This window comes from Xiphophorus maculatus, chromosome 20 (genome assembly GCF_002775205.1).
Source record: "Xiphophorus maculatus strain JP 163 A chromosome 20, X_maculatus-5.0-male, whole genome shotgun sequence".
NCBI classification, from domain to species: Eukaryota; Metazoa; Chordata; class Actinopteri; order Cyprinodontiformes; family Poeciliidae; genus Xiphophorus; species Xiphophorus maculatus.
Window position 1 is genome coordinate 15,014,435 of NC_036462.1, and position 21,227 is coordinate 15,035,661.

The 21,227-nt window shown below is 39.4% G+C and overlaps 1 protein-coding gene across 2 annotated transcripts; it reads left to right on the top strand.

Moving 5' to 3' along the window:
- Nucleotides 1–2,068: 2,068 nt before the first annotated feature.
- prdm2 (PR/SET domain 2) lies at nucleotides 2,069–19,376 on the top strand. 2 transcript variants are annotated; one of them, XM_023325136.1, is made up of 7 exons: nucleotides 2,069–2,191; nucleotides 3,352–3,455; nucleotides 3,822–3,974; nucleotides 6,621–6,738; nucleotides 12,011–12,115; nucleotides 12,228–16,612; nucleotides 17,956–19,376. In XM_023325136.1, exons 1-7 carry the CDS (start codon nucleotides 2,077–2,079, stop codon nucleotides 17,971–17,973), a joined length of 4,998 nt encoding a protein of 1,665 aa, XP_023180904.1. In that variant the 5' UTR covers nucleotides 2,069–2,076; the 3' UTR covers nucleotides 17,974–19,376. The 2 variants fall into 2 exon arrangements, with proteins under 2 accessions (XP_023180904.1, XP_023180903.1); XM_023325135.1 differs by lacking the exon at nucleotides 17,956–19,376 and having other exon boundaries at nucleotides 12,228–17,682.
- Nucleotides 19,377–21,227: the final 1,851 nt, after the last annotated feature.

The following is a 21,227-nucleotide window of genomic DNA, read 5'->3' on the forward strand; positions in this document are numbered from 1 at the left end:
GAGCAACAGGAAGCACTGCATAATTGTTACCGTGAATGATTTTTATTATTTACTCAGATGCAACTAATTAAAACCTCCTGTATGTAATTTAATAAATCCGGCTGTTCTGTGAAAGTCTGAGGTTTGTTGGAGGACCTTTGTGAACAAACGGCATCATGAAAACAAACAGTAAAAATTGTGAACAAGTTTAAAGCAGATTTGAGTTAAGTTTGTTTGTGTATCACATTTCAGCAATAAAGCAGCTCAAAGTGCTTTACACCATAAAAACATCATACTGTACAGTCAATAATTATGAAACAATCAACAAACATTGCATTTTGTCAAATGGGATCATCAAAATCCTCAATAAAATCCACATCAAATGTATTGATCACTTTGCATAGTTACTAGAAACCAAAGGTAACTCTAAACAGATGGCGTTTAAACTTAATTAAATTCAAAAGTACTTTATTGATCCCAAAGGGAAATTAAAGTTGTTGTAGCTCATTTAATTAAAACTTTATTGTAGCAGCTGATGGATGTAGGTAGTAAAAATCTCCTGTAGCAGTCTGTATTACAGCCAATTAGAAGAAGCCTCTGATTCTGTTTTTCTAGTTTCATGGAGCGGATGGTCAGGATTGTCCAGAATCATCTTGATTTTATGTGAAAATCTTCCTTTGAACCATCATCTCCAGTGGATCTGGTCGTCTCCACAACAGAACCAGAACAGAACCAGCCTTCTTTATGGTTGTTGAGCCTTTTTAGGACCCTGGTTCTGATTCTTGATTTAAAGGAACTCAGTGTTTCGGCTGTTTTGCAGTTTTCTGTAAGTTTGTTTCAGGTTTGTGGTGCATAGAAGCTGAATGCTGCTTCTCCATGTTTGGTTCTGGTTCTGGCCTCCAGAACCAGAACTATGACTTTTCTGGAAGGTTGACACAACAACAGCAGACCTTTAATGTATCGTGGTACATTCAGTACTTTCAGTATCTGTTCAGTGATTTATAAACCAACAGCAGTATTTTAAAGTATATTCTCTGAGCTACAGGGAGCCAGAGTAAAGAGAAGCACTTGGATGAGTTTCACTTCTTGAAATATCTTTTTATTTTTTATTTTATTTTATGATGTTTCAGAAAACAAGTGCTTGAGGTGTTTCCTTAAAATGCAGCCCATTTAATTCAAATGTTATGAATAGGACTGGACAATATGGCTGAAAAACGATATAATCATTTCATATAATTATTAATTAGTTTTTGTTTTAAATATCTGAAATACTGACAAACTGGTGGCGTGACATTTCCTGTTTGATCAACAGTTTAAATTCAGTCTTTTTTTCCCAGCAGTTATGAGTCACAGTGGTGAAACATTAAACTGCTGCTGTGCCAGTTACTCAGTAGGTTGTTGCTAGGTAACCAAAGAATGAGTTGCTAGGTAACCAAAGAGTGAGTGAGTAAGTTGAAGCCACCAATCTTACTTATCTTACCTTGAAAAGCTAAAGCCTTTCCTCTGCCTACATCTCCCAAAATGCTGTGCGGTTCTGGATTTCAGTTCAGCATATGGTCTACATATTGAATATTAAATATTTTATCAGATATATTATCTATTGACATTGATCATTTGTTTATCAGAGTATATACTGTTATTGTGTGGAAGTCAGCAGAAAAAGACACAATTGATTTATTGTCTCGCCTTTGTTGTGAAATAACATATTAAAAAAGTTTAAAAAGCCATGACATCTTTCTAGGCTTTCCTAAAATGCTTAAATTTAGGAACAACTTACTCAATGCTGAGAAAAAGGTAATGTTTCTTTTTATACGGCGGGCATAAATATTGAGTTTTAGATGTAAATGATCAAAACTAGTGGAAGTTTGTTCCTGATGTTAAACATGATCTTTACAAAATAAAGTGAAAGTCTGATAAATGTGGCATCAAACTTCAAGTTTGTTAGAAAAACGATGAATTCACCCATTTTTCATACTTCGTGTTGCAGCTGATGTGACGACGAAACATTTTAAAAACTGAAGTTTTTCTGATAACTTGAGTAACTTTCAGTGCGTTGTTTGTTTTTTCCTCCACTGTTTGCGTCACTTAGTGTGGATCATGGCTTTTTCCGGAGAGTCAGTGGAGAGTCTGGAGGAAATTCCTGCTCAGGTGTGGAGCGGCTTGCCAGAGTATCTGAATCTGGGACCGTCGGCTGCAAATCCGAGTCGCATCGGTGAGTTTTTCTGCTCTCGCACGTTTTTATAGCTAAGATCAGCAATTCTATAGCTGCTATTTCATGGCTGCATTACAGTACAAGTTGTTATTGTAAATGTTAAATACGTCAAAAATAATCAAATGAGAAACAGATTTTGTCAAAATTTACCAGAATTTTTCATAAATATGGCAACTTTGTATTTTAAATTTGAATAAGAAGTTTATGTTTGGAATTTATTTACATTTATTTATATTATTTATTTAAATCCATCATAATAATAAATTTAAAAAAACATCTGCATTGGCATTACAGCAATAAAATCCTTCTCATCCTAATGTTTTGTCCCTCCACAGATTCTGTCAGGTTCAAGTCTGGTCACTCCAGACTGTAAACGTTACTGCCAGCCAAAATGAAGACAGTGGTTAAATTAAATGATCATGGTAATCCAGTAACAGTTTTGAGCTTAACTTTTATATCTAGTAAATATAAAGTTAGTGCAAGGATCTGCATGCTTTTATTATCCCAGAACCCATTTTTGCTCCCTTTCCTACCAAATAAAAGTGGCCAGAGTCGAAACACCTACTTAGAAGTTTTATTTTAGAAATAAAAGGCCAATAAATAGAACTGAATTGTAATCTTTTATGTTTCTCTCTTAGTTCCATTTAACACTGAAGTTGGTAGAAGTGCAGCAAAAGAGTTACCTTGCTAGCTCATTGCTTATTGAATGAATGTAATGGAAAATATAAAACCTGCAGGTTTTAGGAGCTTTTATGTTTTTCTCTCTTGAAAAGGGTAAAAAGTAAATATTATTCTTTGAACAAAGAATAAATTGTTTTTTTAATTGAGTTTACACATCTATAAACGGGAATGTAGCAAAAACCCAAAACATTAATTTGTCCTAACTTGATAAATAAACATGCATTAACTCCTAAATCATCTTTCGTGGTAAGTCAGTAAAACTCTATGTGGCACATTTCAATATAAAAATTACAACAAACAAATTTAAGCAAAAGCAAATTTTAAAAGATTAGTCTAGTTTGGTGCAACTGAACTGTGTTTACTAAGTTAAAAAATAAAAAATAAAAACATAAATTAGATTACAGAATAGCAGATAAATCTAAATGAATTAGTGCTTTAAAGATGTTATTATTAGTAATAATCTATTTTTGTATTTTTAGGTGTTTGGGCCACCAAAGTGATCCCAAAGGGGAAACGGTTTGGTCCATTTATTGGAGAGAAGAAGAAGAGGTCACAGGTCACCAGTAATGTTTACATGTGGGAGGTGTGTAGCACAATAATTCATTTTCACATGGAAAACAAAACAGTCTGAAAACCTTCACTGAGTCACAGTCTGGGAAACAATAAATAAAGCGACACTTTTTCATATATATTAAGGAATTATTGACTTAAAACAATCCTCTGTATCTTTCTGAAAGGTTATCTTTAAGTTAGTTTTATTTTATTTCAACTCTTCTAAGATATTCGCCCTAAAAACTAGACCAAACACTTTGTGTTTTTGCAGTGTACTTGTGGTTAATGTCATAAATAATATCTCAGCTTCCAGTTTTCAAGCGTTTTTCCCTAAAAGTTGCGTCACGCGGCCTGGTGGCTCATGTTCTGACCCGGTCGTCTCGATGGTGCGCTGCAGGTCTATTTCCCGGCTCGGGGATGGATGTGCATCGATGCCACAGACCCCCTGAAGGGGAACTGGCTCCGGTACGTGAACTGGGCTCGTTCCAGTGAGGAGCAGAATCTGTTTCCACTGGAGATCAACAGAGCCATTTACTACAAAGTTTTGAGGGTAAGTTAAATACCGACCTCTGGACATGTGACCCGCTACGCTGTAGATTGATGAATTGGTTGATCTGGGTTGGTTTTTGGAAAGCAGACATCTTGTTAAATGAAGTCATAGTTTGGTTTGTACTGAATTAACACACTAAAATACAACTTAAACCACAACTTATTTACATAGCTACACTGTCTAAATCTTCCCGTTGCTTTTTAGGATTACCAAAACAATTTTTATTTATTAAATACAAGCATAATGAGAGAGATATTTTTTCCTTTTTTTCAATCCCACAAGTTTACATACACTAAGTTTTAAATACAGGTGACCCATAATGCTTCCTTGAAGAGGGTAGGATAGGTCTATGGGCTGTATAAACTGTGTTTATTATGTTTTAAGATCAAAATAATTCTTAGATAATGAGATAAATGCTCAGTCCCGCCTGCTTTGAGCTCATTTCAGAATAAGCTGTCCATTTAAAACCAAATAAGATGCTGCTGACCACAACCCCCATCTCAATGCGCAATCACACAATCGTACATCTTTGAAAAGCAGAAGTGGAGCCTCCTGCATAACCATCAAGAATGTAGCAAGGATTCATCTTTACTGAATGCTTTTTTTCAGCAGCAACAAAGCTTGTGTGCTGTAAAACAGAATAATCCTGGTCACATTTGACCTGGAGAACAATAATTATAAGCAAAAATTGGACTGTTTAGTTCAGCACTTTTGATACTCTGTAGATGAGTCAAATTTTCTGGTCTCAGCTGGTTGAAAAATGTTAGCCGCTCCTGTAACTTCCTATGGCTCAATTTTAGATGCCACCACTGATATCCTCTGATGCCTGTTCTTCTATCATTTCCTCTTTTTTTTCTGTTAGTGATTGTAAATCCTCAGTCACTGATAGTCTCAGGTAAAAACTTTCATGCTTCACATGTGAAGCAGGAGGAGTCAGTACCACATGTGACGAGTTCACATGTCAAAAGCATTGCCTAATTTAGTTGGTAAAGCTGCTGATTTTGTTTCAGTTGAAGCTGTGAGATGAAAAATTACCTCCACATTTTGGTCCCATTTCCTTTCACAGCTTTATCTTGTCGGCTGCTAACGACACAGTAAAGCTTCATCACCCTGATGGATCCTCCCAGATTTTAGAGGCCATCATTCACACTTCGGCTTTAGAAAATGGATCAGACATTGATGATGCAACAGAGACCAGAAGAAATTGACTCTAAACAATAAATTCAAACCCTTGTCAGAAATATTATAAACTAATCGGAGTACTTTTTTAAATTTAATTTCAGTGAAATTTATATTTTTAGAATTTTTTACGTAAAGACAATTTTAAAGATCTTATTTTCCTTCCCATGTTAGGGTTAAGAAAAAAAGTGTCAAATTAATTCTCATAAAATTAAACCTCGATGTTGTGCTTCAGCTCCAAGCAGCATAAATGTTAATTAGGTTGTAAAGTAGTTAAGATTTTTACAAGATGCATCACCTATGAGGCTGATTGTTTTTTTTTTTTTTTTTTTACTCAAGTAAAGGCAAAAAATATCCATCCAAGAAATTACTCAAGAGTAAAAAGGTATTTGGTAAATAGGATACTCAAGGACTAAGTAACTGATCAAAACATAATTTAATATTTAAAAATCAATCAGATCAAAATATAAAGTTATGTGGATATTGTGGGATTTTAAAGGACCAAAATGAAAACATGACATAATAACAAAATAACAAAATCAGATGAACTTTTTTATTTTCCAAATCAAATTCTTTCAATATGAAACTAATGAGCGTCTAACTACCAGAGATGGGTTGTTACTAGTTACATTTACTTAATTACATTTTCTTGAATAACTTCTTTTTTTAATTATTTACTTATAGGAGTATTTTACTACGCTGTACTTTTTGCTTCTACTTGAGTAATTTTATTATGAAGTATTGCTACTGTTACTTGAGTAACATTTCTGGACTCTCTACCCACTGAATGAAAAACAAACATGTTTTAACCAAAAATTCACCAGCCACAGACACATACCTGCAGTTTTTATTAAAGCTTCATACATTTTATAATGAAAGAAACAGATTTGGAGAAACATTATTTTTGCCTGATTTTGCTAATTCAGGCAAAATACTAATTAACTAATGTTTAGTTAATTAGTATTATTTTTTTGTTACTAATATGAATTACTTCAATTTTATTCCTTAAAAATACCAAAATTTCCACTTAATTTTATAATTTTGTCCACCTGATAATATAATTGTTAATGATTGATAATTTGATCAGTTACTCGGTACTTGAGTAGACCTTTTACCAAATACATTTTACTCTTGAGTAATTTCTTTTTACTTTACTTTAATAAAAAATATATATTTAAGTAGTTCTACTTTAAAGTACAACTTTTGGGTACTCTGCCCACCAACTCTGGTACATAAGTAGTGTTTCCAACAAACACGTTTTACTTTTACTTGGGTAAAATCTATGCGGAAGTCCTGCTTCTCCTGCTTGAGTGTATAATTTTTGGGTGCTGTACCCAGCTCTGTTAATAACCCCGCTCCACCAGCGTTATAAGACAGATTAGATGCACAGTAGTCCAAATACCCGAGCGCTGCCTCCCAGCAAGCCGCCCTCTGATTGGCTGCCGGGCTCATCTCACATCGTTGCAGCCTATCGGGCCAGGAGAGGAGCTGCTGGTGTGGTACACAGTGGAAGACAACCCCGAGATAACAGCTGCGCTGGAAGAAGAAAGAGCCAGCAGAAGGAGCTCACCCAGGTCGAAACGAGGTGAGGCCTTAACACCGACCCACGCTGAAAGCATGAGTTCACTCTGCGTGTTGCTTCCTCCGCGACTCGGTCCAAGTTGTAACTGACGAGCTAGCTGGCTATTACTAAAAGGAAGCTAACGTGCGATGTATGGGGCTTTTCTCTACTTTCACACCTCACCTAAAACTCGTTAATGCTGCTTAATTTGGCTGTAATACCCCAGCAGAGTGGGTTGGATTGTGGTATCTAGGTGTTTAAGGAGTTTCCGAGCTGGTTTTTCTTTCCCTGGACCCAACGTTGTTGAGGATGTGACCTTCCTTGAGTTCATCCATCGCCCGAGCCTCTCTACTTGATGATGGCCTAGCAAGTTAGCTAACGAGGCAGCTTCCTTATCCCGACCGTAGCCTCGTTTGGGCTCAAGTATTTGGTTGCAGCCTTAAAATACAGAGGCTGTGCAGCGTGTTCGGGTCGGCTCTGACTGTGGTTGCGGTGGATAAACACAGATTCATCGAGTTGTTGCAGTTTAATATGCGTTGAAAGCTAGCATGAGGCTAAAAACGGCTAGTCTGGACGCACGGAGATCTCGGTGCGGAGGAGCAGATGGGATACAGGGTGGATGAAGCCACTGATAATTCAGTCAAAATCTACGAAATTCATCTCTAATATTTTCATTTAGTTGCTGTTAAAGCAGTGGATTCAAATCGGTCCACTCAAACAAAGCGCCACAAATTTATGTTTCTTTTGACATCTGCTTCACAACAGTTTTAAATCATTTATTTAAGAAACTCAATCATGACTAATGAAGACACACGGGTTATGTTGTTAACTCTTCTCCCAGATTAGTGTCAACACATCCAACATGGCTGTCATGTGCTCCTACATTCACAAGTATGAACTTTGAACATGTATTTCCATAAAGTAAAGCAGCGAGTTAACTCGGAGAAGAAAGCTAGAGCTGTCAAGCTTTACTTATAAACATGTTCTGTATCATGAGATTATTCCAGCCACATTAGCCCTGTGTAGGTCATCATTTGCCCTGCAGCTAACAGGAGCCTTGACTCTGTTGTAATGAGATATATGGCAAGACAAATCCTGCTTTATCTCCTATGAAAAGGAAACATTGAGACTGAAAGTTAAGTGATCTAATCTCTTCTTTTCAGACTCCTTTATTTTGTTATCATTTTATTCCTGACGCATTCAAGGCCATGCTTATCAAAGAAGCGTTAAGATGATAGTTTGTAAAAGTGAGTGTTAATCTTATCTGTGATGATGTTAAATTGTGATTTTTTTTTTCTCTCTCCTCCCACTTGTGTTCAGTTCTTTGAATTTTGTTGACTGAAATTGAGAAGTATGCAATCGGGGGGGAAAATAAATCTAGAATGCAGCCGAAAGTCGCTTAAGAATGACAGCAGTGCGTTTGGAACACCGAGTTCAAGAAAAGTAGCAATAGTAAAAGTCTCCAGCCTGAATTTGGCTTCAAAATGTGAGGATTTCAATGACATAGTGAAGAGGAGGAAATCTGGGGAAATGTCTGGTAGAGGCAGCTTGGAGACCAAACAAACCGGCAACCCTATGGAGATTTTTAAAAGCTCTATGGTGAGCGCAGTTGAATGAGCACTTTTAAAAAATATTAAAATTCTTTAAGGATTTAGATGTAATTTTTACACCGGTTTTCACCAGTATTGTCAACCATATTTGCACCAGAATGTTTAAACTTTGCCACCAAAATGGCTTACACTGGTCATACAGTCTTTCTTTTTTCTTTCCATAATTTATTGATGTGTTTAAGTACTCTGCAGTGATGTAGCTAAACATTACTCCTAGGAAACCAAATTTCATGCTATCCAAGCTCAAGTCCATCTGCTGTTAATTTTCCCTCAACATGTTGTGTGACCATGGGAAGTCACTTCTCGTTAATGCTTCACACAAAGGATAAAAGGAATGCTAAAATATCCACAGATAATCAGACACCAGCTGCATTTGGTTCAAACACAGAGAAAAAAACAATGTGTCACAGCTGAAGCTAAGAGGTTTTGCTAAGTAAGTTTGACATATTGTGGTCCACACACATTGGCAGGTTCTGTTTTATTTCATTTTTTTTGCCAGAAGAGGACATTTTCTTTTTTAGCTTTACCTTAGTGAAAAACATCTTTGTTCCGCCTTACTATTAAGCAGCCAAGCATAAGTTTGACATAAATTCACTAAAAAAGTTGAATCTAAACAGAACATCATCCTATAAATAATGATTTTTCTCAGTGCAGTTCAAGATACCTGGTATTCACTTCCTGTTTGTGTGTTAGGTGTGGCTACAAGGATTTTAAAAATTGTTTATCTAGTTGAACAAGATGACCGTTTCCCATGTTTGCTTCTGATATTTCTATGTTTCATAGCTCTAAAGTAGAATAATTATCCTTTGAGTTTATGGACCGGGACTTGTTTTTGATGCTTCTGTCTTACAGGGTTGTGTTTCTGTGAAGCCCCTGCAGGCAAAACACTCTGTGAAGTGAACTACTGTGATGTCATACATTTTTCCACCAATGTACTGCTTTGCATATTTAAACGGAAAGGAACATTTATTTTTGATGATTATTAATTGCCATATCAGTAATTATTATTTATACTTTTATAGAAATGTTTGTTTTTTTAAGTTGACATTCATGACTCTATATAGTACAGATCTAATGCAGGTCTAATAATACACATAAGGAGGTAAAGAACATAATTATATAAATTTAGGCCTTAGACCTCAACCTGTTTAGCTGCAAGTTCGACAAAACAACTATTAAATAATTATGTTATGCTTTTAAAACAAAATTGGTTTAAGATCAAAACAAAACTAAATGCCAGGAGATTTTCATCTTAATGTTGGTCTAAGGTTGCAGAAAAGTGTTTTCTCTCGACATATGCTGTCATCACACACCTTTTGGCAAATAGTTGCTGCTGCTCACTCTGTTCTTAAGTGTGATTAAACAATTGCAGAAGAAGGAGATGATGAAAGGAGCCTTCATTAAAGGAGCCCAAATGAAACCTCAAACTGAGAAACAGGATGTTGGGAGTGGGGGCAGACAGTTTGCTCTGGGATCGGCTTGTTTCTGGAAAAACAACTTTTTTAGAAGTTTTCAGCATGAGCTCAAATTAAAGATGCACTCTCTTTAATTGAGGCTAAATATTGCACCGTTTAAGATGAGACATCTGGTTTCCTTTAGCATTTTATGACAAATCACAAATTTAAGCCGGAGTTTAGCTGCGCAATTTAAAAATGTGTGGAGTAGCACTCTGAAAAAGCGTTTAGACAGAATAATTTCCAGTGTCTCCAGTACGTTGAATTCAGATTCTTTGTTTAAAACGGAGCTCATCTTCAGTTGTAGCACCACTGCATTGCATGAGCATCTTAAACACAAACACTGCATAGCTGCAGGCCGTGTTTGGACCGGTACTCACAGGGACCGCCATGGTGCGCTGCGTCATTTCTCACCATTAACACACACTGAACCTTTACTGAAACGTCTGAGACACAACAGATAACAAACTCCAGTCATGGTTGGTTTCATAAGCGTAAAAACATCTAATGGAGATGAGAAAGATAAAATGTTGTGGAGTGGTGTTGAAATGAAAAAAAAAACCAGCCAGTAATGGTTATGTAAATACCAATACAGTCCATAAGTGGACAGCTCTGAAGTTTTAAATCAACTTGGCGTTTTATGAAAGGGATGTTTCACAACCTTTAAGGAATCTGGTATTTTTATTAAAATAAATAAAGTATCTCTCAGCTGTAGTTTAAAATCTAATAAATGGAAAGTCTTCAAACTAAATGTATGTTCTTAAAAACACAGTTTTGATTTGTGAAATCTCTTATTTTAGGGGAAAAAACAACAACTGTTGTTTAATATAGAATAATCCTGTTCACATCCATTATTTTTAACTTTTTTAAAACATTTTTTGTTTAGTTAAGATTTGTTAATTAGGCTTGACCAAAGGAGGAAAAAACTTCTAAAAAGCAATGATTTAACTTAATTTAACATGGGAATATATATGACATCAGAGAGTACATCTGTAGGATATATTTAATCACAGTGGACATCATAATATCAGACTGTTTATTTCCATCTTGTTGCTGTTTGTATGTGGGGATGGGCTGCTTATGTAGTATTAGTTTTGTGATGCAGGACAAAAGCATAGGTAGGATAATATAACAGTAAATATCACTTATTGGCCACAACAGCAACATTAATATCAGATATCAGCGATATCAGATATCGATGACAGCGACACTATGTATGGTTAAAGAAAGTATAATCATAATTGAGATCTTCATCACAATTCTCAGCAATAGTTTGTGACACTTAAATATTTTCCTGGAGTCGCATCAGGATGAAATTCACAGACTTGAAAATGAGTGGTAAAATGTTTGCTGGTTCTAAAAACAGAGTTCTTGCACACAAAGCATAGAGGGAATAAAGTGATCACTGACTCATTGATTTTAATTAGGACAAATATAGACATTACAATCTATAATCAAAGTAATCACAAGACTGTAAATCCTGTAAATCCTGTGGTTGGTTTCTGATGTTGTTGACCTGGTGAAGTGAGGAAAAGGTGGAGACAATGTATCTCTGATGCTGTCATCTTAAAATGATTCTTAGATCAAGGTTCTTCATAATGCATTCAGTGATTTAACTATTAAGAAAGTGAAGAGCTGATCTGGTCAAACACTAACTTCTGGTGTCATTCTGAAATAGACTGCAGCTTAGAAATGGGGTCGTGCTCACATCGTTATAATAAAAATGATTCATCCTGTGATAATACTGAGAAATGGCAGTGTGATTGGGAGCGTTACTTTTACTATCCGAGCTTGGTTTCCATGATAACGTCAGTAAATGATTCAATCTACATGTCAAAATATGATAAAATGCAGTGAGCGTTCTGCTAAGCAGCACAGTTCTATGTTTGTAAAGTAAAGTTTTATTTTTGGATATGTATTTTGTTTTTCTGAAGTTCTGACTGTGCAGTGGTAAAGTTAAATAAATATACTCTGTACCAAAATAATTTTATAGTCTATATCACACATCCATAGTTGCAGATTTAAATGTGTTCATAGAGGTTCATTGACATTTCATGCTATTATTGTGCTTGCAGTGAAACTTGAGCTTTTTGGTTATTATAATTTATTGGTAAATAAAAAATTTCCCTGTAAAACTATTTTCTTTAGTACATCTGTCAACATAATTGAAGCCTTTTCCTTGTAAAACTTTGTTGTGAATATGACTAATACGGAGTGGCGTGTGTGTTTCAGCTAGAAGAAGGTTGGTGGAGAAAGCCAGACAGGCTGGTTTGGGCGGATTCAAGAAAACAAGTGGAGCCAAAACTACTGTCAGGGAAATGTGGGAAGGGGAAGAAGGTGAGTATTTATTCATTAATTAAACAAATGTTTGGTAATTAAAGGTCTACTTTGGCTCATTAATTCAAAATTTGTTCACTAAGGGAGCACAATTTTCATTTATTTTACTTAGGTGATAAGGAGGAGGGTGAGAGACCATCAGGGACCTCTCAGGAACTCCATGAAGCCCGTCCTTTAGGAAGCACCAACCACAAGCATTTGCAGGACACGTCCGCATCAGGGGTGGACAGGGGAAACTATGAGGAAGATGAAGAAGAAGAGGAGGACGAGGAAGAAGAGAATGGCGATGACGGTTGTGAAATGCAGCACCAAACCTCAAAGCAATTATCCGAGCAGTCGAGCTCGTTGCTATCTGGCAGTGGAGAAAGCCATAAGGATCCACAGGAGAACCTCCTGCTAGCTCAGCGGGGTGGAGACCCTGAGCAGGATCCCGACGGGGAGCTGGAGGAAGACCTCCAAGGAGAATCCTATCCCTGCGACCACTGTGAGCGCCACTTCTCCTCCAGACAGGGTCTGGAGCGCCATATACACGTTCATGGCATCAGCAACCAACAAGCACAAGTCTTTAAGTGCCGATACTGCAATAAGCCTTTCAGCTCACAAGTTGGGCGCCGGCGGCATGAAAGACGGCATGAAAACGGATCCAAGAAGATGCCCGGCTCCCTGGCTGGAGTTGGCGGCCTCCTCAGTCCTGCAGGGCAGACTGATTCAAGTCCTGACTGCACCAGTCCAACCAGTCAGCTCATAGCCATAGGGACCCAGTTTGACATGCAGAGGAAAGAGTTGGGACCCCACACCGATCGTCCGTCGATGTTTGATGAGAACGGGGAGTCAAAGGAGCTTCATCCCTGCAAGTACTGCAACAAAGCTTTCGGCACACACACCAACATGCGCAGGCACCAACGCAGAATACATGAGCGCCACCTGTTGCCGAAGGGAGTTCGTAGGAAAGGCATGCTGCTGCAGGAGGCGTCAGCGCAGCAGCCGGGCGAGTCCCCGAGTGCCAGCCCTCCTCTAGTCTACATGCCCAGTGCCGACACGGAGGACGAGGCAGACAAAGACGATTACGCCATCGACATATCCAAAAACATCTCGGAGAACCTCAGCTTCTACATTGATGGCAAGATTGTGTCAACGAGCACGGCAAGCAGCTGTGAGGTGATAGAAGTGGACACGAGGTCGGCGGCTTTGTTTGGCCTGGACACAGTCATCATCAGCCCAAATCAGATTAGTCAAGCACTGAAGGTGGAGGCGAGAACGAACGCCGCAAAGCCCATCACCAGTAATGAGCAGCCTGCAGCAAAAAGAAGAACATCAACTCCTCCCCTCGTCACCAGCCTGAAAGTTGAGACGGAAACTGCCCCTTCGCCTTCATCCTCCACGTCGTCCTCATCCAACCTGTTGGTAGGAGGACTTTTCCAGCAGGATTCATCAGCACTTCAGAGGGAGAAAACCATTTATCTCTCCCCTAAACTCAAACAGCTCCTTCAGACGCAAGACTTCCAAAAATCAACAATAGCCCTCATTACCGAGAGCCACAGATTGGCCACACTTCCAGGCGCTTCAGGAAAGTACAAAAGGAGGACCGGTTCTCCGCCTTCATCCCCACAGCTCAGTCCGACTGTCAAAACTGAAAGCTGTAAAGCAGAAGCAGCGAGCGGAAACGCCCTCAAGGTGCCAAAGCTGGAAAGCCATAGTGTGCCGCCTCCTGAAAGCCTCCTAGATGAAGAAGATGAGGATTCTCCAAGCTCCTCCGGAAGCCACGCCTCCTCCAGCGGCGGGGGGAGTTCCTGCAACCAGCAGCCCTTGGATCTGTCCAGCTCTGTCTGCAAGCGAAGCGACGGCCCAAACCAGGCGACTGGAGACTCGGCTCTGGATTTAAGTGTAAACCGGAAAGTCACCACAGAATCCGATTTAAAAGGCGGGCCAGCGCCACAGCCGCTGGTAAAGAAGAAAAAGCCAAACACGAGCATGTTGGAAAAGGTGCTAATGAACGAGTACGTTGGTCTAACGTTGCCAGGAGAAGAGGGGCCTTCAACCCTGACAACCCTAAGTTGTTTTCGTACTCAGTCGCCAAATGTTGCATCGGATTCTGCTCACCCGTCTCCACCCTCCCTGACTCCAGTCACTATAAACCCCTCCTCGCCCAGCTCTTCTAGCGTAACGTCTCCGACGCCACCTCCTCCCATTCTGCCCACTATACCGTCTCCTCCGACTCTCCCCGGCTCGCCGCAGCCTTCGGATTCGCCCCTCCCGGTCCTCTCGCCAAAAATGTCTCCAAAAGCTGATGAACCCAAGCATCTGTCAGATTCTATTGAAAACTTCTCATCGGAGGAAAACAAGGATGAAGAGGAGAGTTACATTTCTGAGCCACAAGATTACCCAAGCACTCCACTCCAAAGTCCCCCCAATCAGTCGGTAGCATCAAGTCCACCTGGACCTAAAACAGAAGATCTGGCTAAAAATGTTGATGTTTCTTTTTCTGCAGTATGTAACAGTCTAACAAACGGCAGCTTAACCCAGGTTGAAGAAACAGAAATATCTTTGAAAGCCGATTTTGCTGCTCTTTCCCCTCAACCAGAATTGCCGTCATCTTCCAAATCTCCTCCTGTTGCATCAAACAGGTCGTCTCCATCAGCTGCTTTGCAATCTCCCCCACAGATAAAAGTGAAAGAAGAGCCTCTTCACTGTGAAGACGACTTGTCTGCTGTAAACCACTCACCTCACGACTCCTCGCTTCCGCCTGCTGCTCTCGATAAACTGTCCACTGAAATCCGGGAGGCAGAGGAAGCGGACTCCACATACTGCAAGACCTTCGTGTGCAATGTGTGCGAGGAGCCGTTCGACTCCATCAAAGAGCTCAGCGGCCACATCACAGATCACGCTGCTGACTGGCCCTTCAAATGCGAATTTTGCGTCCAGCTGTTTAGTGACGAGGCGGCCGTTCTGGCCCACCGCACGGCGCTGCATGGGGTGGGTCGCATCTTCCTGTGCTCCGTCTGTTCCAAAGAGTTTGCCTTTCTCTGTAACCTCCAGCAGCACCAAAAGGACCTTCACCCCAACGAGTCATGCACGCATACTACTGTAGAGAGCGGCAAGCTGAGGCCGCAGAATTACACTGACCCGTCCAGAGCCAAAGAGGAGAGTGCTCCCTCAACACCAGTGCCAGGAACGCCCAATAAAAATGACGTGTCGGCAAAAGAGGAGGCCGATGTGAATGGGAATAACACAGAGGACCCCAACGAGGAGCTGTACACTACAATAAAGATCATGGCTTCCGAGGGCGCGAAGCCTAAAGGTCCCGACGTTCGACTTGGCATCAATCAACACTATCCCAGTTTCAAACCACCACCTTTCCCCTACCACAGCCGCTCTCACACTGGTTCTGTGGCCTCTGCTACAAACTTCACCACCCACAACATACCGCAAACCTTCAGCACTGCTATCCGCTGCACCAAATGTGGCAACAGCTTTGACAACATGCCCGAGCTCCACAAGCACATACTGGTGTGTGCCAACGCCAGCGACAAGAAGCGTTATACTCCCAAGAAAAACCCGATTCCCCTAAAGCAAATTGTGAAGAGCCCCAATGGCATGGTGTTGCCCACCACAACAGCTGAGGCTGCACCGGAGGCCGCCGCCGTCGCAGGTCAGAGTCCGTTCCGTCGGATGGGGCATCCAAAGAAACTCAACTTCAATCAGGAAACTGCTAAAACGAAAATGAGCGCCCTGAGTAAGAAAAAGAACCAACTGGTCCAGAAGGCGATCTCGCAGAAACATAGAACCGTCAGTACTGCAAAGAAGGTGGTGGTCAAATCTGAAGACGTGCCGCTGTCCAACGTCTGCCCCCACTGCAGCCGGGAGTTCACCTACACGGCTAGTCTGCATAAACACATGGTCATCAGCTGCCCCATGAAACCTGCCGTCACTAAAAAGGGCAAGAAAGGGTTGGCAGAGGTGAAAAAAGAGGCTGTTTCTTTAGTGGATAAGAACACAAATAGGAAGAGACTTCCAGAAGACGATGTGCAGACAGAGTCACAAACTAAACCTGCGGGAAAGAGAAGAGCGCGAAGTTTAACTGCAGCAGAGCCTGAATCCACTGAGGTGAGCAAAGGAAAGCCTCCTTCTGCAGTGGGTCGATTAAAAAGGCCTGCCGCGCTCTCTGCACCTATTTCCGCCCGCAAAAAACCCAAAAAGGGCCAAGCTGCGGCTCTACCTCCCCCTCCGCCTCCTCCTGACACTCCCAGTGACACAGCACAACGGCCAACCATGAGAACGCAGCGTACGGGCAAAAAGCCAGCGACTAAGAGATCAGCAGTGGTCAAACCGCCACCAACAGCGCTGCCAGCACAGCTGAAGAAAGAGGAGCGTGTCTCGCTCAGAAAGAGGGACCGAGCCGGGGGTCCGGTCACCAGGAGCTCACAGATGGCCAACGCTGCTCCTCCTGCTGAGGTGAAGACTGAGGAGCAACCGCTGCAAGAGACGAAAGACCCCCAGGTAAACGATGTCACGTTAGTATGTTTATGTAGAGCAGTGGCTTAAATATATCAGCAGAAGTCACCAAGATGTTATATTTGTTCTTTGGGTTCTGGCTATTGGTGTAGTATGTCCTCTAATGAGCAACGTACTTTGGCTTCTGTTACTGTGAGCCGCGTCCGCTGACATATTTAAGCCACTGCCCTACATTTATATTGAAATATTGACTTCTTTTTTTTTTTACATAAAGCCTTTACGTAAGTAACCCTTCCTTGTTCGTCTCAGGTGTAGTAGGTTGACTTCACAACAGACACACTCAGGTTCACAGTATTTATTATAACGAGAGAAAATCAAGTTTGTGTTTAAAATCAGTCTATCATCTTCTGCCCCACAATTGCAGACGGCAACAGAAAAAAGGGGCTAACTGTGATTATGTAGTGGTTTTTAACAAAATTTACATAATTATTCCACATAACTAATTTAATCTTTAACATAAATTACAATGAATATATATTTTTAGTACAGGAAATAAAATCACACATGGAACATTGAAAAACGAACACACAATTGATAACTGAAACTTTATATCAAAAATTAAAACATCCATAACAGAACAAAAAAAGTTTCTGTCCTTATACAATCAATGACCCTAAACAAACTGCAGAGCAATAGCAGTTAACCTCAACCAGAATTGCCGTCTAAAACACACACCATTAATTAAAACGGATAAAAACATAAACAAAACATGGCAAAATTGTGTACAAAACCCTGAATATAATTAATTTTGTCTAAAATATATGTTAAAATCTAATACTTGTAAAGAAAACGAGGAGCTGATTGTAATAAATCCCACAGTTACCGAAGGCAACAGAAAAAGGGGGAGGAGCTGTCAGTTACTGGTTGCTACGGTAACCACCAACTGCCAAGAGCAGAGTAACAGAACTTAAAGTAGGAGAAAATAACTTGTTGATTAAACAAAACAAATTTGAAGAATACATACATTTTGACACACTTCACATCTATAATATTGCTAAAATAAGGTGATTCTTATTCTGATATCTTTTTGAAAGGCAGTTTTGTTTACAGAGACTTCATATTCCGTTTGATTTATGTTTTGGTTGTAGGTTTTTTTTGTTTGTTTGTTTTTTTAAACTGACATGTCTTCCAGTTTCAGATTGAATTGTTCTTTATATAATTAAATTATTGGTATTTGAGAGAACAAACTTGCATTATTGTGCCGTTATTGTGGTATTACTTGAAAATGGTATGTCAAATTACATATTGAAAGATGGAAAACATTGATTGAATGTTTGATCATGCAGCTCTGAGGTGTCATTGCTGTGTTTTTGTTTTTTTTGTTGCAGGAGTTGCCGATGAAGTAAGCCATGGCGACCGCGTCGGGTTTCTCTGTGGACTCCAGAATCCACCTATCAGGCAAATCCTCCGGACTCACCAAGGCACTGAGGACCGTGATGGTTTTGATCCATCCAATCCAGCTCTGCCTATCTCAGCTGCCTTTGCTGGACTAAAGGAGGGAACTCTCTGTATCTTCCACTTATCTTATGGACTAAACTGAGCCTTGAATTCTGCCAGCCTTGCAAAAAAAAAAAAATGGAAACTGTAGATTATGGTGACATTATATGAACAATTTGTGTCATACTTGACCCAAAACAGTAAGATTAGGGCTTTGTTTTTTGTAAGCTGATCTATTGCAAATGGCAATCATGTGTCAGATAGGGTGAATTCTCTATTTTGTTTATTTTTTTCCCCCCCCTCTTTGAATTGTTTAGGTTTTTGATTCTCCTAATGCATGAGCTGAGTAGTCCTAACGCATCTCCCTGTGGGCAGTACTTAAGTTTAAACATGATTTGCTAAGTATGTATGTTTTTGTAGCCGCTATATTGTAGAATATATCTCATTGGCTATTTTTTGTTGTGGGGAAATGGCAGCAAACGATGTTGTTCTGCATCAAATGGTCCTCAGGAACACAGTGTAAGCGTGTGGTAGGTATTGTGGTCGTACGTGCAGCCAGACCGCTCTTCCTTCATGTCTACATCTCAAATGTGTCGTGTTTTCCACTTCATCTGACGTTAGCAGGTGATTCCCGACGGGAAAGATGTTGTGATCTCCTTTAAAGTATCCGTCATTCAAGCAGCCCAATGTTCCTACAGCACTTTAAAACAAACTGCCAAAACTTTAAGCCGGGTCAGCAGGATGTGTGTGTGACGGAGTGTGTTCTGGTTTGCCCAAAACGTCACGCAAAACTAATCTTAAGTGCAAATTCTGCAGAAGAATTTCTGAACTGGTGTCTAAGTTGAAGTATTTAAATGCATAAAAAATGCAAATTTTTATACTTCATAGCATAAAAGATGTGTTCAGCAAGATGTCTGTAGACATTACGTTGACTGAAGAGCCACACTAATAGCTGGGAGGACAGAATTTTTTATATTTTCCTGGAGTATGTTTGAGTTTGTCTTGTGAATGGAAACATTTGTATTTTTTGGGTTTTCGATGCTCAGCCCCTTTTAGATTATAATCATGCCTACATGTACCACAGATGAAACAAGTAACAAACCCAAGCAGTGCTTAAAAACTTGTAGCATGTTATTAGAAATTATTTGGACATTTAATTAGGAATTAAAGTTAATTTATATTTTCATGAAAATTATGTTTTTCCTCTCAGCATTAAGATTATGTATTTAAGGATGAACAAAGACAAAAATCCCAAATGACCTCAAGTAAGACATTGCTGTAATTGAAATTATGAATAAAAAAAGTTTTTCAATTTGTGTGCAGATTTTGGTTTTAATTAGACTCTGTGATATATGTTTCTGTCTTTACATTTACTTACTATGTACACTACATCAATTCTCATGATTTATGGACTAATATACATTTTTGTGTGTTTTATTTGTGGTCATAAATCTTGGTTTCTGTTTATGGCTGATTCTTAATCTATATACACTGCTCAAAAAAATAAAGGGAACACTTAAACAACACAATATAACTCCAAGTAAATCAAACTTCTGTGAAATCAAACTGTCCACTTAGGAAGCAACACTGATTGACAATCAATTTCACCTGCTGTTGTGCAAATGGAATAGACAACAGGTGGAAATTATTGGCAATTAGCAATATGCTACATGCTACATGAGGTCTAGCAAAATGCTAGACCTCATGTGGCTGGAGTGTGTCAGCAGTTCCTGCAAGGTGAAGGCATTGAAGCTATGGACTGGCCAGCCCGTTCCCCAGACCTGAATCCGATTGAGCACATCTGGGACATCATGTCTCGCTCCATCCACCAACATCACGTTGCACCACAGACTGTCCAGGAGTTGGCGGATGCTTTAGTCCAGGTCTGGGAGGAGATCCCTCAGGAGACCATCCGCCACCTCATCAGGAGCATGCCCAGGCGTTGTAGGGAGGTCATACAGGCACGTGGAGGCCACACACAATACTGAGCCTCATTTTGACTTGTTTTAAGGACATTACATTAAAGTTGGATCAGCGTGTAGTGTTATTTCACTTTAATTTTGTGTGTGGCTCCAAATCCAGGCCTCCATTGGTTAATAAATTTGATTTCCATTGATGATTTTTGTGTGATTTTGTTGTCAGCACATTCAACTTTGTACAGAACAAAGTATTCAATGAGAATATTTCTTTTATTCAGATCTAGGATGTGTTATTTGAGTGTTCCCTTTATTTTTTTGAGCAGTGTAATTATAAAACACTTAAGATTTGTCCCCACAGCTTTTTCTTGATAACTTTAGGCTACAGTAGATAAAAACCCAAAATTGCGCTTTTTAGAAAGTTACAATTTTACATAAGACCAATAAAAAAAAGTTGCCATTGAAGAAGCCAGTTGAGTCTAGTGATGAACCCAAGAATATTAAAGGAAAGTTGAGTGGAAGGAAAATATATGGCATATAAGGGGACAAAGGGAAACAACCTTCTGATGGTTTTGAAACAAAGTGCGAAGGTTTTCCTATAAACATTTTCGACACGCTATTTTTAAAATTATTCTGTTATCGTTTTAGTTGCCTGGTTTTTGTTTATTCACTTATTAGTGTACATAAAACAAATATTAGCCTAGCAAAAAAGGTGTATTGATCTACAAAATAAATAAGCAGATAATTGTTTTTCACTTACAGAAACAAACATCTTGGCTGAATTTTAACTCAATCCATAAAAAAATATAAGTAATATTGGACTAAACTGTAGATACATACTAAAAAAATTATTCCCAGCACGAAGAAATGATTTTGTAACGAAGAACACATTTTTTTATGTTGCCAGAATTAGAAACAGTCTGTCCAGGAATGGCACTGATAAATTAATACACTTTGTTGCTTCACGGCTGAACGACTGTAAATGTTTGCTGTCAGGAAATCCACAAAAAGCAGCTAAAAGCCTCCAGCTGATCCAAAACGCTCTGATGAAAACTGAAAACATATTTCTCCTATTTTAGCTTCCCCTCACCTGTTAAATCCTGAATAGATTTTAAGTTTCTCCTCCTTTATAAAGGTTTAATAATTAACCTCCTTCATACACCTGATTGGTCCACATGTTCCTAGCAGAGTGAGTTGTTTTCTGTTTTCTTCTCTCCATAGAAGCAACATCTGGTTTGATTTTCTGT

What these genes read in the sequence shown, in the direction of transcription:
- prdm2 (XM_023325135.1), top strand. Translation starts at nt 2,077, where the DNA reads ATGGCTTTTTCCGGAGAGTCAGTGGAGAGTCTGGAGGAAATTCCTGCT. An exon ending in GTAATGTTTACATGTGGGAG is followed by an intron (nt 3,456 to 3,821) that starts GTGTGTAGCACA and finishes GGTGCGCTGCAG; the next exon opens with GTCTATTTCCCGGCTCGGGG. An exon ending in TTTACTACAAAGTTTTGAGG is followed by an intron (nt 3,975 to 6,620) that starts GTAAGTTAAATA and finishes ACATCGTTGCAG; the next exon opens with CCTATCGGGCCAGGAGAGGA.